Source organism: Manacus vitellinus, unplaced genomic scaffold (assembly GCF_001715985.3).
Source record: "Manacus vitellinus isolate BGI_N305 unplaced genomic scaffold, ASM171598v3 scaffold_9_pilon, whole genome shotgun sequence".
NCBI classification, from domain to species: Eukaryota; Metazoa; Chordata; class Aves; order Passeriformes; family Pipridae; genus Manacus; species Manacus vitellinus.
In genome coordinates, this window is record NW_021940917.1 from 8,506,600 (window position 1) to 8,523,098 (window position 16,499).

The following is a 16,499-nucleotide window of genomic DNA, read 5'->3' on the forward strand; positions in this document are numbered from 1 at the left end:
ACACTCTCCTTGACCTTTCTTTTCTGACCCATGTACTTATAGAATCCCTTCTTGTTGTTCTTCTTTACCAAATCCTGTTCCAGCTTTGCCTTGGCTTTCCTGACCCCATCCCTACACATTTAAGCTGTACCCCTGTACTCTCCCCAGGTCACCTTTCCCTGCTTCCACTAGTAGACCTTGCTTTCTTACTCCTCAGTTTGAGGAGCAGATCTTTGCTTAGCCATGTTGGTTTCTGGCCTTCCTTGTTTGATTTCCTACACATTGGGATAGAGAGCTCTTGTGGCCTAAGAAAAATGGTCTTAAAAAGCTCCCAGCTCTGGTCAGCCCCTCTGTCCTTAAGGATAGTTTGCCAGGGAATCTCATTCACCAACTCCTAAAAAAGCTGGAAGTTGGCTTTTGCAAAGTTCAGGGTCTTGACTTTGCTCCTTCCCAGACTCATACTCCTCAAGATCACAAACTCAAATATGGTCAGGTCCACATGATTTAACTGTCAGATTTTTGCTATCTGCTTCTAAATTCATGCCCACCATACAAGTGTTTTTTTTAATACACAATACTGAACTAAATTTGTGCATCAAAACTGGGAGGGTCTGGCAGATTGCATGCTCTTCTGCTCTAAAAATATATGGCTCTCAACTACTTCACAGGGGAATCATCAGTCTTTATTGAAAAGTCATGTCCTAGATAATACTTTTATTTTTCAAAGAAGAGGAGAAGCACAGGAGCTCCAGGGGAGCTCAGGATGCTGCTTCTAACCAAGAAGATAGCAGGTGGCCAGCTGGTAGGCTGGTGGTGCCCTCTCTGTAGGGCTGTTGTGCTCAGAACAAATTAGGAACTTCTGCTTACCAGAGATGATTTTCTAAATGTGCTGTTGCTGCCTCATGGTTCAGCTTTGCTTCAGCCAAACTGTCTGCCATTCAGAAACCCCTCAGTTTTAGCATCTTCACCACAGGCTAGCCAACCCCTATTTTTACCTGTGTAATGTTGGAAGTTATTGAACACTATCTGCCTGAGCAGCCCCCATGGCACCTGCATCTTTTTGTTTCATTATCTGTATAAATTCTGTTAATAGCTTCAGGGCAGAGGCACTTGGATGAGACATAAAGGGCACTTGTGCACCAGTTCCTGGGCTGGGACAGTCCCGGGCAAGTGTTCCATGTCAGCTGCTGTCTGAGCTGCACCATGGTGCAGTCTGCCACAGCTTTTCAGAGCAATTGCTTAGGGGCTTACTTGCTACCAGCCCTGGGATGACAGTTTTTTCCTGATTTCCATCCGTGCCAGCTGCCTCACAGTCCCCTGCTGCACACCTCAGTACAGAGCTCAGCTCTCAGCCCCACAGCCTCCTCCTGCCTGCTCAGGCTGCTGTGGGATGGCCACACCGTTCACACAGGTAGCCCTACTTCATTGTGAAAATGGGCATCCTGTGCTCAGGTTCATGACACAGTTAGTCCATAAACCTCCCAAAGCAGTGGTGAAACACAGTCCTTAGGGATAATTCCCTAGGGTTTAATGACCAAAATGAGATCACTGCTTCTGTAGCCTACTCCAGTCTTCAGCAGTGCCTCACTCTCAGAGGCAGGAATGCTCCTTCACCCATGGTCATCTCTGTCCTCCAACTCCCTGCAGGTGTTTGTGGAGTGTGGCGTTTGATCTAAGCAGTCCTGCCAGGGCTGGACAAGGTCTGAGCAGATGCACACAGCATGTAGATGGCCAGACCCCCCATTTGGCTGGGCTGCCTACCAGACTGCACTCCTGGGGGACAGAGGAGACCACCTCACAGGGAACGGCATGCATTCACTCAGCAACACATGAATTTTTTGTCCAGTACTACAGGAGGCATCATGATGCACGTCGTGGTAAATTTCCTATTGTTGATTAAATACTTCGCTTTAAGGATACAGGAAAAATAATTCTACCGTGTGTGAATAAAAAGACGGAGGAAATATATTAAAGCAACGGTAATTTTTATATTAATTATTTTTTTTAAATACAAACATACCAACCTTATTAGTTCTTGGGGCAAAGATATTCTGTACTCACTTGAAAATAAATAAAAAAAAAAAAGCAAAGATGCCCATTTATGGTGTCCCCAGGTAAGACAAGTCATGATTATGCCTTTGAGGTTCATTGATGGAAATGATCACTGTAAGTTTCACAAACAGTTGTCACTACCTGTGGTAATTTGTAATAAAGTGTCTGTGGATGTCTGTCTAGGAGCCAAAATGTTTTTCTATGCACACAAGGAATGCTTAAACAAATGAACTCTTCTGGAAAATCTGAGAGACCTTTGCACATTTTTCTTTGAAAAGCTGTCTAGTGAGATGTCATTGTATCTCAAAATGGATGTTGGAGCAGTGTAGACTGCTTGTCTATTCCTACTGTGTGGTCTACAATTTCCATCTCATTATGCATCCTTACCTGCTAGAACACCTTTGCTATTCTAAAGCAACATCCCTCACACAAGTTTTTACCTGTTGTTTCATGACTTTGAAAATCAGTTCATTGTTACTTTTTTGTTCATCTTTGGCAATGGTGCTTAATGCCTAATTCACATAAACAAGGAAGCACTTCTTGGCCACTTTGTACATTCTGTTAACTCTGGAAATAGAGGTCATTGTCAGTGTCTTGGTGTGGAAGCTGAGAGAGCTGCCCAGCCACACACCTGTGGGAGAAATTATCCCATTCCTGTGTGGTTTTGTTTTCCCACCTGTAGACCAGGGATAAACAATGTTTCTTCACGCCTCTAAAATGGTTTGAATGCTACGGATGGAAGAGTTAAGCAAGGACAAGCATTGATAATAAAGTGGTCTGGGTATTACATGCAGCAAACAAAACTTGTTACCAACTAACTGGCAGTTTGATGGCAGAGAAGAAGGAGAGAGTAGAGAGGTTCTCTCTGAATTTTGAGGCAAGTTCAGACCGGAAAGTTTGAAAGCAACCTGCATGCTGTCACCTCCCTTTGCCTAAATTACACCTAACCTCTTGGCGCTCCTAATTGATCAGAGACAGCTCCATGAAGCGTGAGCTGGCAGAGTAGGTCCTGTTTGCCACAGGTATGCCTAGCCTCCACCTGCATAAAAAGCCACAGTGTAATAACTGTCTCTGTCCACAGTGTTGCGTCCCACCTCTAATGTAGACCGCTTAGCCCTTTAGCAGCAGGAGATAGGAAAAAGGGGCACCATAGTTTTCTTTGTCTGTTTGGCAATTAACCATTCACTGGCTTTTTTTGTTGTAACATGCACTTCCTCTCTTGTTTTCATTCAAGCTTTGTGCACCATGGAAATTAATGTGGAGAAAGACAAACAGACAGGAGAGACCAAGATTGTCTCTGCTTCACCTGTTGGCCCAGATGAGGCCCATCAAAGAGGATTCAAAGTCTATGATGATGGTTCCAAGGTAGTCTATGAGGTTCACTCTGGTGGCACAGTGGTAGAAAATGGAGTACATAAATTAAGCTCAAAGGACGTAGATGAACTTATGCAAAAAGCTGGACAATCAAGTGTAAAAGGAGGGTATGAAACAATGACTGTGTCAGACAGAAATGTGGTAGCCGATGGAAGCCTTAGCCATATGAAGGAGCAAATGCTCTTCAAGGAGGCAAAGCTGGAAATGGTACACAAATCCATCAAAGGAAATGCTGTGAACCCTCAGCCCCAAGATAAACCCTGTGGTGGTGAAACCCTGGAGGTCAGTGCAGATCAGCCAGTGACAATGATATTTATGGGCTACCAGAACATCGATGATGAAGAGGAGACAAAGAAAGTGCTGGGCTATGATGAGACCATCAAGGCAGAGCTTGTGCTGATTGATGAGGACGACGAGAAGTCGTTGCGGGAGAAGACAGTGACAGACGTTTCCACCATGGACGGGAACGCCGCTGAGCTGGTCTCTGGCAGGCCCCTGTCAGATACAACAGAGCCCTCCTCTCCTGAGGGGAAGGAAGAGAGCCTGCCCTTGGAAGCTGCCCCAGGTACACAAAAGAAAAAGCGCTGTCAATGCTGTATTGTCATGTGAACATCTCCTCCTTCCCTGCTCCAGGCAGCTCCTGCTCCATCACTTACCTAGACCTCACTGTACTTCTAACTGCAATACTGTGAACTGGAAGTGAATGCCTCCATTGCCTTGCAGTTGGGTTGCTTTGCTTTCTAGTTCTTCAGGAAGAGGAACGCCTGGTTATTTTCCCATCAGACATACTATTTGGAGTTTGGGGAGGGGTTGGGGGTTTTCTGCTTCTTTTTTTTGTTGTTGTTGTTGTTATTGTTGGGGGTTTTTTCCTTAATATTACAGAGTGAGAGATTAATGGGAAATGGAACATATGTTTTCATATTTATTTGATTTTTATATATATTTTATATATATAATGAAAACACTTTTAACTTTTTTTTTCTTTGAATATCTGGCAGGCTTGATCAGATTCCTAGGATTTTGTGGGAGTCTGAGTTTCACAGCCACCAGATATGAGAGCCTTAAAAAAATGTTACTTCTCTTTTTAAAGAAAAATCACATTTAAACATTATTTTATAGATCACATTTTTTATTTCTTGGGGGAAGGCTCAGATCATTTTACTGTTTAATTTGCTAAAACTCAGACACGTCTTTCCCAAAAAATTTGCATAGTTTCATTTTATAGTAACTTTCCAGTTTAGTTTGCAGTGTCAGAAAAACCCATCAGCCATTTCTGCTTATTGGTGATACCAGAAGTGGACCTTAATCATTCTTTCTAGAAAATGTATGAATGATGATTTTGCCTTATATAAATCTTCCAGATTACAGTATTGTATATGCACTTCATCTCCCAAAATTACAGTTGACATTAACTTGACATGAAAAAGATGAAGCTGTCACACCAACAGAAATGGAGTCACTGATCTAATTACATGCCTTTCAGTAACTCTGCCAATGTTTATACATGAAGTTTTCTTGCTGAACTCCAACAGATGAGAGATATTGCTTTCTATTTCCCTAGAATATAAATGGACTTCTCTCACAGTCTGACCCTATTCCTACTGGATTCAGTGACAAAATTCTCAGTGCTGGGAATGGGGGCAGGGACAGAGATTTATTTTGTAATTCTTAGGGAAGTGTAATTTCTCACAACGTGTACCTTCAGTGCTCCTACATAATGATAGACAAGGGGTCTGATCCTGCCCTGCTTGTCCAGGTAAAATTCCTGTGGATGCCCACTGGAATTTTGTCACAGCAGATGTTTTTGGAGACGATCCTATAGCCACAAGACTAACTTTTTCAAAAATTGCTGGTGGTTTTGGATGCTTCATTTTCTAATGTGGGGCACTTCAAGGAGACCTGATTTCCAGTACAATATTCTTCATCTGACCTCTGAAAATCAGGCCTCTTAAAAACAACTCCAGATGAAAATGTAAAAAGGGGAAGGCATCCAAAGTCAGTAGATGTTTCTTTGTTTCTTGCTTTTTGATTCTTCTAACAGAGAAAGCAGCCAGATTTTTCATGGTGAGATATTATGAACCTGATTCTTGTCTTACACCAGTTTTGCTTAACTCACTCTACTGGAGTTAGTCTGGAATTATAACTACACAGGTGAGATTAAAAATCAGGTTTTATATTTTCTGATAGTGTGAACAAGTACTGAAGATTATTTTGAAGTGTCTTTGAAACTATCAGACTTTAAAAATCATTTAACGGCAACCAAAAAAAAAAAAAAAAGAAAAAAGAAAAAAGTAAAAAAAAAAAAGTAAAAAAAAAAGGAAAGAGAAAACAACAAAAAGCCTCTTTTCAGTCTGAGGTGGTTTCTATGATATTTCTGTTCTTTCTTGGATGGTGCTTTTACTGCATTAATTGTTAGTTCAGAGCATCCAATTAAACACAGTTCCTGCTCTGTACTCTTTTCTTTCTGTGCCAGTAAAAAAGACACTTGTTCACAGTGGTGGTAATATAAGGCACACTGAAAACCTACACAAACAAAAAATGCAAAAGGTAGTTCCCATGTTAGGTCACTCAGTTGTCAGTATGGAGCTGGTCAATGAAACTTCTCACCACTGCCCAGGTGACTGTCAGACAAAAAAAAAAAAGACAAGTAGTAAATAAACCAAGAGTAGTAAAAGACAGCCTCACCTCTTTGACACCTGCAGAAATTTTGCTGGCCTCCGTATCTGCTACAGAGGCAGAAATTAATAGATTTCCATATACTCCCTTTGCCTCCCCCTGGGGGCTTTTGGATGGGAGAAGGACCAAACTCACCTAGAGAAGCTCTGCACATTATCCTTTGACTCAGGCTTAGGTGGTTAAGTTTTATCAAAGAGGGGAAGGGCCACAGAGCCCCACATTGCAACAATAAGTCTGGTGGCTGTTTGTTAGAAACTAGCAGTTTTGGGGTTTTTTTGGTTGGGTTGTGGTTTTTGGAGAAGGGGAATTCCAATTTTTTTCTTTTTTTTTCCCAGATATGCTAAACATTTACAAACCTCAACATTTCTTAAAACAAGACCCTAAGTTTTAAAGCCCGGAGTGGCCAAGTGAGACTGTCCTCAAGCATATTTTAGGACCCCAAAGCACTGCAACACAAAGGGTGAAGCCCTTTCTGCCTTGGATCTACCTATGAATTACATGGGAGCTGGGCACGCTTTGCAATAGTTCTTGCACTCTGGGGCCTGCTCACCTCACCAGGAACACTCAGAAAAAAACCTCCTAGCCATCTCCTCCTGGCCTGGCCATTCCTCTCATTCCTCACCACTGTCTCTCTGGGTGTGATGCCACCTTCACAGCCACCCTGGCCTCATGGTGTCTTCACAGCCTGATCTTTTTCCCCCTGCAGCTCCTCTCGCCATATGGACATTTTTTCTCAAAAGCCTGCTGCTTGGGAAATTTGAGGTGTCATATTACCCTAACCCATTCTGTTCCTCCATCCCTTCAGCCATATGCTCCCATGGCAGACGACCTTCTGGTTCAGCACCGACTCAGCAGTTTGGGGATGACTCCCTTAGCATCCAGCTTTGGGAGATGCTTGCTGACGCTGGGACCAGAACGTGTCTGAGACCACTGCACCATCTGAGGCTCAACATGGTGGGGAGATGGTGGCACATGAGAGTCCGGAAGCGGCCCTTTAGTGGTTAGAAGTAGAGCACAAGCCTTAAACCTTAAACCTCTCAAATACCTACTGCTCAGTACTTGTAGCTATCATTGAGTGCCTAGGAAGGCCAGTCTTTTTTATGTGTTCACATTAACTCCATGGTTATCAGGCCCCGGTAGATCCAGAAAAGCTAAAGGTTTGTCTGCATGGGGGTTGTCTGCATAGGGTTTGTCTTTACAGTTCAAAGGCAGTTCCACATCTGAGGTCAGGAAAAACATGAAATAGGAGCAAGTGGGGCTGAAATCACAGGGCCTTATCTGAAACACGCTTACTCCAATCATTCTCCTCCACAAGGCAGCAGCCATGCCTGGACATCATCTTGTCCCTTCTAGCCATTAGCCTGCAGCCAAGTTACAGGGGAATTCAGATGCGTTAGCCTAGGCTGATGAATGTAAACTGTTTTTCCAGGGCTGCTTTGGGCTTTGAAGGGGTCGGTTTTCCCCTCACCCTTGGATAGGAAGCTGCCTGTGGAAATTCAAGCACAATCAGGAGCAAAGGAAGAGGTCTGCTCTACGACCAAGCAGAGAGAGAGTTTTGTAAGGATCATTATGGGATGGGGTTTTTTTGTGTTGTTTTAAGCAAAATCCGTCTGTTTAACTTATGCCATCACATGTACATTTTCAGTTTCAGCATGAGGGGATACAAAAAAGTAAAGTCATAAACTGGTTCAGTGATAGCATTTTGCCACAACAAACTGCTCGCCTTAACTTTTGTAAGAAAAAAACAAAGAAAAAAACCTCTTTTCAGTATATTTTTTCCTAGACTGGGAAAAAAGTAACCTATGAAATTTTTTATATTTTGTATTTTCTAAGTTTCTATAAACCCACTTTCCATGTCGTCCCTTGTTTGCATTCAGGGACTGTTACTTTTGCAAACCACTGCATTTTACTTCCATTCTTTCTTTTTTTTTAAACAGAAGAAAAACACAAATCAAAAACCACAGTGCTATGATTAGTGGCTAGGCAATCTCTTTCAACTTCTAGAATATCAATACAGAAAGAAAAGAATTACAGGGTTGTTTTCTTTTTTTAATTTCCCATGGCTGATGTACTGTATGATATGTGTTTACAGAACTCCTCTGGTCTGCCTTTGTGATGTTATCTAAATGAATGACAAAGTAGGTATGATGTGCCATTTGACAGTTTGCCTTAGCACTCTTGCATTTCCTTCTTCTTTTTGTAGCTTTCATTTCCTTATTTTTTTTTCCAAAAAATGCAGGCTGTATTCCAAAGCTGTATAAACACAACATTATCTTTCAATCCCCAGCAAGAGAAGTGTGCACAAGCCCTTCTCCGTGAAGTGTGCTTCTACTGGTGCAATACGAGACATCAGTCCTGCAAACAAAAATACATATGCCTAACTGTGCTGTGTGTAGACCTGTTTCAGTCAACAGGACTACTTGCAGAAAGAATGTGTGTAGGTGTCTGCAAGATCAGGGCATGAATGATAACACAGGGTATGATTTGGGTGCTTCTTATGTACCTGTACAGACTGCATGCACTGCTGAGTTTGCCCCAGCTGGTGTAATCCTAGAGGCCAATTCTGCTTCTTCTGAGAAAACACAAAACAAAATGGTGCTGAGCATCTGATAGGATCAGATCCTGAGTCATCATTGCTACCACATCAGTGGTATCCATGAGCAAACATTTAGTGGGACTTCCCTAATAGCTAATATATTAGTCCCCTGTCACTGTACCTAAGTTCATTACTGATTCTTCACACCTAAAATTATTAAGATACCACAAACTAATATGAGCAGAAAGATAGCATATAGAGTTGCCAGAGAAATAAAAGGTGTTCTGGCTTTTAACTTAGTCAAACATCCAAATGGTATACTTGGAAAGTAGGGGGGATATAATAGAAAATGTAGTATATTACATTTGTGTATTTTTTTAAGGAATAAATATTTTTGTAATGAGAGACAAACCCTAAATGGGTATTGAGTTTTGGAATATCATCCTTCCCATGACATTGAGCCTTTCAACTTTTTCATACGTTTATGACAATGCCCAGCTTCTTGGGATCTTTTGTAGACCTAACCACAATTTTCTCCGGGAAGAAGGATCTCAAGACTTTTTGAAGAGTCAAGTTAGAACAGTAGAATCCAATATACCTGCTATGAACACAGCTAAATAAGTAAATGTGTTTTACAAAAAAAAGTGGACCTATGCTTTCTATAGCTAGACAAATTTCTTTACCTAGAAAGTCAACATGGTAGGCAATAGCTACCTACTTTCAGCAGAGAGGTATGGCTAAATAGGGAACTAATGTTTTCTCGCTCTGTCATAGTTTATCCAACATTAGATTTCAAAGTGCAAGAGATTATGCCACTGGAAAGGGTTGAACAAAATAATCTGGACAAAGTAGAGGATTTTCCCACAGGCTGAGACGTGGATTCTTCATTTTTTTCTGAACTCATTAAGTTTCAACCAGTTCTTTCTGCCTATTAGAAAGTTTAGAATTTGCTCAGATTGTGTTTCATGAGCCTTCTCAGCAGCAAGAGTAAACTTTAGTTCTGAGCTTAATAGTTGCAGACTATGACAATATCCAACAAAAATATAGACTGTAATTTTTGTATGTAAAAGAGTAAGTTGTATAAAATGGCTGAATTTATTCAGTATGGAATATAAATGGCTTGTCACCTAGTCCAAAAAGAATATAAATCCAACTTGTAATATAAACTTATAATAACTTAGCTTGTAAATAGTGACAAGGGTGCATGAAGTTCTTAAAAATGTTCCACTTGTATTTAAAATTTAACAATTATAAAAGTGAGCCTTTTTCCTCATGGGTTCAAACAGTCTTGCAAAATCTATAGCTTTTTTCCTGTGGTGGTTCCACTTAGGCTGTCCAGTGGATTAAGAACAGACCACTTTTCTTAAAGGCAAACTTGTGAAGAATTCTGAGTCCCTTCCTTCAGTTCGCAAATGCTTCTCTTATTTCGTGGGGGTTTGCTGCTATTGTATTGCAAAGCTTTCCTGCATTTGTTTCCCAAATTCTTTTCAAAGGTGGATTTAGGGGTTTGTTTTAAGAATTTATCTACTTCTGAAATTGGAAAAACAAACAAACAAACAATTAATTTCTAGAATTAGCTAAGTAACTCATGTTCACTAGTTTGGGTATATTTGTGCATTTTTAACTTGCTTTGGTATGTTAGTGACTTTTACCAAAATTTAGACCTTACATATCTATTCAGCCTGTCTGTAAGATATAAAGACTTGCCCATAAGCATAACATCAAGCACCCAAGTAGCCCTTTTTAATTTAATGGGATGACCCAGACAAGTGAAATTTAGGCACATGCACAAATGTGTATAGGGTCTAGTCTTTAAGCAATATGCTACAGGCAAGGCTTATGCTGCTTTAACTGTGTCTTCTCATTAGTTTAGTTAGATAGATTTTTTAATGATGTTGTGAAACTGGTGCACTTTTCTGCAGAGAGGGTTTTAGAGCATGGTCTCCTTGCTGACTGTGTTTAACAGGAGACAAACGTCCTTCAGGAACTCTCAAAAACCCACTGCCTGGAGCTGGTGGGGGTGAACTTCATACCTGCACACAAACAAACATAAAAGAGACAGTGTAAGTTTTATTTCCAAATTTTTCCGTCTGCACACCTCTGCTCCAGACTGCCTGTCCCCTCTCTCTGTACTTGCTCTCATTCTGGACACTGTTGCTCAACTGATCCTTTTTTCCTTATATCTCTGCTTACCCTTTTGTGGTCTCCTAGAAAAAAGAGGGGGAAGAAAGTAGAGACTGGAGTTAAAAAACACCTTATGCCTACTGGTGTGAATCTCGAGAAATGATGGTATTCTGTCCTCAGCATTTTGAAATTTTCCTGCATTTTCCTAGATTCTTAGGATGTATTTGATATTAAAGGAGCACTCTCCTATCTATTCATCTGGCATCCTATGTGTTGCCCAAACAGTGAGTTCCATTAAAATCTCACTATTTAAGTAAATCTGCTGTCTCTCTAACTATTCCTCTGGGAACACACTAAGTTTCTCAACCTCATAGGAGCTCAATATGGTACATATCTAGTCTGCCAGAAGTCAGTTTGCACAGCATCAGAAGGCAAGCCACTCTCCCATATGTCAGGTTGCTATGGGCAGGGCAAAGGACCCAAGAGAAAATGTGAACTTCCCCACAGACTGATCCAGCATACAAAGGCATTTTCAGTAAAATTAGCTTCCAAGAATCTACTGGTATCCCTCCAGTATAGATAATATGCCAGTCAGATCGTGGCAAACTCAAAAATTAAGAAGGTTTTGTGCAACAATATGAAGTCCCAATTGAATGTGGAGCTTAAGCTCCACTAACACTAAATACATACTTGGAAGTGTAATGCATACTTAGCACTGTGCAGATTAGGGATAGCCTTGAGGATGTGTGAAAATCAGCCTGTATTTATGATTAAGGTGCTTTAGTGATGATGGTCTCAAATTTTGTCCCTGTTATTTTGCAAGTATGAATGTAGGAACTGCTTAGGGGAAGATACAGGAGATTAATCTATTTGAAAGTTTTTGCTTTTCCTGTGACCACTGAATCTGACTGCAGCAAAGGTAGCCAAGCAAGAACAGGCCAGGACAAAGGCAAAGAACACATTTCTGAAGGTTTTCTTCCCCTCCCAACTACGTTCACTCCATAGACAAAGAATGACTCTTTATAGGGGTTCAAGAAAATGTTGTGTAAAATGCAGCTTTTATGGTGAATGTAGATTGTGGTTGAGATTTTTTTTAAGCTTTAGTCTCCCACTTTCTTTGTGAGCTAATGTAAATAAAATCCCATTTTGTTGGGGAAAAACTGCTGTGCTAACACTGGATTAGAATTGCTGGGGATAGCTGCTGTACTTTGTAACCTGAAGTGTACTTTTTGATGGTTATGTTTTTCTCTTCAGATTAAAAAAATGAGTACAAAAAAAAACCAAAATAAAAAACCAAGAACACTGCCAGCAACAGCCATGCTGTAACTGTGGCTTCTCTCTTTTTTTTTTTCTCTGTACAGTATTACTAGTAAATAAATCTGCCTTTTCACTGCGCCTACTTCTGTGTCTTTTTACTGTGTTTCTCTCTAACTACCACTCTTCAAGATACTGTGTGATCTCAAGGACATACCACACTGGAGCTACCTCTCTCACTAAAAGAATTAAAGTACTAACTCCACAGTTGGTCTTTTTTTTTCCTTTCCTCCACTGCTGTGCCCTGCAGCTGTTATTTTTATGTGATCCTTCATACATATTAACTCAGTACCTGTTACTGTCTCATTTCTCTTTTTCCTTTCTTTCTCACATGATACTTTGCCAAGCATATTCTGGACCCTGTGCTCTAAGATCACATGGTATATTTTCATATTTGCAGAAGATAAAAGATTGGGTTTGGTCAGCAAGGCAGTATGTTCCAAGTCAACTTATTTCCTAACTGAGGGAAGTATTCCATACAGCATATGTAATTCCCCATAAATAATCACTGAATAATTTAAGGTTACCAAAGTAAACAGTATGCAATTTTTTTTCAGGGCTTATCACAGGCAGTGTCCACTCTATATCAGGACTGGAAGATGCTTGACAAAGTGTGACTTCGGGGGAAGGGGTAAGGGTGGAATAAAAGAAAAAAATTCTCATGTAGTTTTTTTCCCCCAAGATACTATATTTACCTGAATTTAGAACAATGATAGGGTGGATAACATGGCCTGACATCATAAGCCAACTTCTCAGAAGTTTAAAAATTCAGCTTAAACTAAGCCATTTAAGAAACTCACCACAAATTGCCCATTGCTACATAAATTCCCACCCTCTGCTCCTTTCACCCAGAAGCCATATGGATAAAATGTATATGTACACACACATGCAGAGGCCTTTGCAATATGGTCCTTTTTAGAATCACAAAAGGGAAAATGGCCCTGCTTTGCTGCTTTGTAATTTAGACCTGAAAATTTTGCAGTAAATAGGACTTCAAGTTGGTTTTTTCCTGCTTGTGTTTGAGTGACAGAAAGTCAATTTTGTCTGTCCATGAAGACAATGCCTGGAGAACCGGTATGTTATAGTCTTCAAAGGACTAGAATGCAGTTGAGAGAAGTGATCATAATTGTATAAATTTCTTCAGTTTAGCAAATACCTTCCTAATTCAGAATGTGTGTTAACATTGCAAAAGGATGGACCATGAACTTGAGATATCAGTAGTGTCTGTGTGAAGACCATGAATTGACAAGGGCATTATCATGTGCATCTAACTTAGTGCTTGGACACTTGGACATATCAGGTATATATTCCATCTGTAAGTGCATACCATGGCCTGTGATATACTCTTATTTTCCTTTCACCTCATTTTATTTCATAGCCATGAGAAGGTTTTCAGCTGATAATTCTTCTACTGCACAAAACTGAGTCATCCAAATAGACACCAAAAACAGACTAGACAATTTTAATATCACTGCTGTTACTAAACTTTCAGAAAAAAAATATTTCCATGCATTTCCCCTTTTGAAATTTCGGGGGGGGGGAGGGGGAGGGAAGTTTAATTTTGATTTTTTGGTTTGGTTTGGGGTTTCTTTTGTTGTTTTGGGGTTTTTTTTAATAAAATGCTTAGAAACTGGTGAGATAGCATGGCAGTCCTCTGAAACTCCTCTGCAGTGGTTCTGTGAAGGTCAGTGACTTAAAAAAGTGAGGCCATCCCTCTCAGGTTTTTGGGTTTTTTTCATTTATTTTAATAGTTTGGTGTCCCTCTGGTAACAGAAGGAAGATAGGTGCTTACTTAGCATTGAGTACTCAATACTCAAGGTGTTTCAGGAATTTGTTGGGGGGTAGAAATGGAATAGCTCATTTTCAGACAGCCCCTTACTTTCCTGCAAGACCTACCCAACCTGCCCTTGATGCCTCAAAACTCATACCAACTCTGCAACAATTCTTACTTCACATTACAATATTTTTGAGGTTACATGAAGAAACCTTTAACACAAATAACTGTAGGAATGAATAATAAAAAAAAGGGTCAAGAAGTTAATAACAGTTTTTGTTGTTCCAAGACCTCCATTTGCAGTTCTCATACGCTGCTCAGATGTCCACTGCACTGTGCACAGTCTCATATGAATTCTCTGTAACTACTCATGGGGGGAACACAGGCTGGTCTCTCTGGGGAGCTTGCAAATCCACAACATATGGCACAGCTGTGCAAAATATCTCCCACATCTACCTGTGATAGAAAAACTACCTGCTTTATTGTCACGAGTGTCTGGCTGACAGAGACCACCTTCTCAGATGAGACAAGGAAGGAGAAACTCTATAGTAATAGAGTTTGCTATATCAGACTTGGAGGAGGAAACTTCTCAAAAGAAAAGAATAGCAGGAAAAATTAGCTGGCTGAGAGAGAGATTAGGTCACTCCAAGTATGGGGCAGGGAGGAGTTGTGTTGCTGCTCAGACACTGGCCTGCAAACCTAGGGACTCAGTTGCCTCAGAAAGAAGGGAATTGGCTCCTGTGTTTTATACACAGCAGTTTCTCCTGGTTTTAGTAAGCAAGCTCTCTGGACCCACTGAGCATTAATAAAAATGTTGGTTCAGGTCCTGGGAAACATAATTTCCTATTACTGCTGCTCTGGGCAGTTCAGCATGACTTCACAAAAAGTCCCTCATCTGCAGATCTACGGAAGTATATAGAGACATCATCCTCTTGATTTAGATGGGAAGCACAGTTACCTAAAATCCTCTCTGAGTCCAAGTTTTTCCATATATTTTACATCTGTAATTTAGGATAATTAGCACTACCCTGCCTTGTGCAGCTGTGGTCATGCGTCTGCTGGTGCCTGTCACAAGATTACAGGAATGTGGGGTATACTCTGGGTATGCAGCGTCACAAAATGTCTTCTCACTGCTACAGTTTTTGAAGTGGTTCTGCTTGTGGTAGTACTGCCAAACCAGAAAAAAACAGGCAATTCACAGCCATCATGCATTTGCTGGGAATTATTGGTTTGCCATGATTTAGGAAAAAAAGGATGTAACTGTAACACATTTGGTTGCTTGTAGGTGGGAAAACAAAGGGAGAAGAACAGGTGGAGGAAAAAAAGGAAGTATACAAAAATGGGTCACTTTCTCAGACATGACAAATCAGTTCAGCTTCCTTTTTGAGTAATTCCATTGTATGTAATGCATCACTGGCTACAGATTTCCTCTGGCTATAGATGAGTCTGCTTCAACACTGGCAGCAATATGGTAGCTTCTGTGAGCAGGGGAGAGTTGGTTGAGCTAATCAGCCCTGATGAGAAAGAGGTTATCTATTCACTTGAGCATAACCCCATGCTAAAATGACTATACTGCACTTTAGCTGGTGTGGTTAACTCTAGACATCATTTCATTATGGTTTGGGAACATCCCATGGCTTAAAAGGAAGGATACTGCTAAGTACCAGCAGGTCTTGATCATTATATTTCACTGGAGTGTGGTACATATAAAATTCCTTTTAAAGCAAATGAGATTACTTAAGCCTGACAGTTTTTTAAATAGATTGTTGTGGTGCTCAGTTTTTGTTGCATTATAAGATGTTTCTTCTTAACAGACTAAGTTTTAGCAGCACCTTTTTTGTTTCAGAAATAGGGGTTCATAAATATAGATAGGTCACTCCTTCTGTTGACCAACTTAGGCAATTCTATACTGTTTATGTTAAGTTACTGGTGATATATGGTAAAGTGATGAATCTGTTAAATACCACATGCAGTTGCACACTGAGAATAGGGCTGACACCTGGAAATTCTCCATTGCTGCTATTTCAGTCTGCTGGTTTGTCTTTTTTTTTTTTTTTACAGAAGCTGGAGATTATCAGGGGATTAGTAAACTGGAAGGGTTAACTAAGATAGATACCAGCCTGGGAAGAAAGCAGCCCTTAACTTGAGAGAAGTAATTTCTGTTTTTCCTTCTACAACTTGTGCTGGAAATCTAGTGCTGTTTGGGCTCCATTTTGAATCTCCACCTCATGGAGTCAAATAATTTGAGGAGAGTCTTTGCTGTAATTTAAAAGAAATAGGAAGATAAACAGTAGTTTTTGGGATTCCTGGCTAAGGATGAAAACTAGAAAATACTTGCTCTAGCTGCATGTACAAGACCTGCAAAGCTGTGGTATTCTGGGTTCTCTTTTCTGTGGCATTTATAAGACTACAGACAATATTCTTAAACACTGTTAAATACAATGAGGAAATGATAATAAGACAAATGGAGAAGCTACTGAAAGATTACACACTGTTTATTTTCTTCACTGATTCTATACATCAGGATTCAGAGTTCACAAAGCTGGAAATCCTGTGATTAATTTACTGATTTATCTTCACAATGTGCCAAACATCTGACAAATATAAACAAGTCCAGGACCTACCACAGAGGCTGTAGCCTGCCTGTCTCCATTTTCTTCACAAATTACA

The 16,499-nt window shown here is 40.4% G+C and overlaps 1 protein-coding gene across 5 annotated transcripts in view; it reads left to right on the top strand.

Annotated features, from left to right (window-relative positions):
* Window positions 1-16,499, top strand: part of PALM2-AKAP2 (PALM2-AKAP2 fusion) — a 264,850-nt gene that overhangs the window by 121,491 nt on the left and 126,860 nt on the right. Inside the window, exon 7 of one of the 5 annotated variants that reach the window (XM_029965383.1) lies at window positions 3,266-3,970. The exons of the other annotated variants lie outside the window; for them this stretch is intronic. Coding sequence (XP_029821243.1) covers window positions 3,266-3,970 — 705 coding nt within the window. The remainder of the gene's footprint in view (window positions 1-3,265; window positions 3,971-16,499) is intronic. 5 annotated transcript variants of the gene reach the window in all.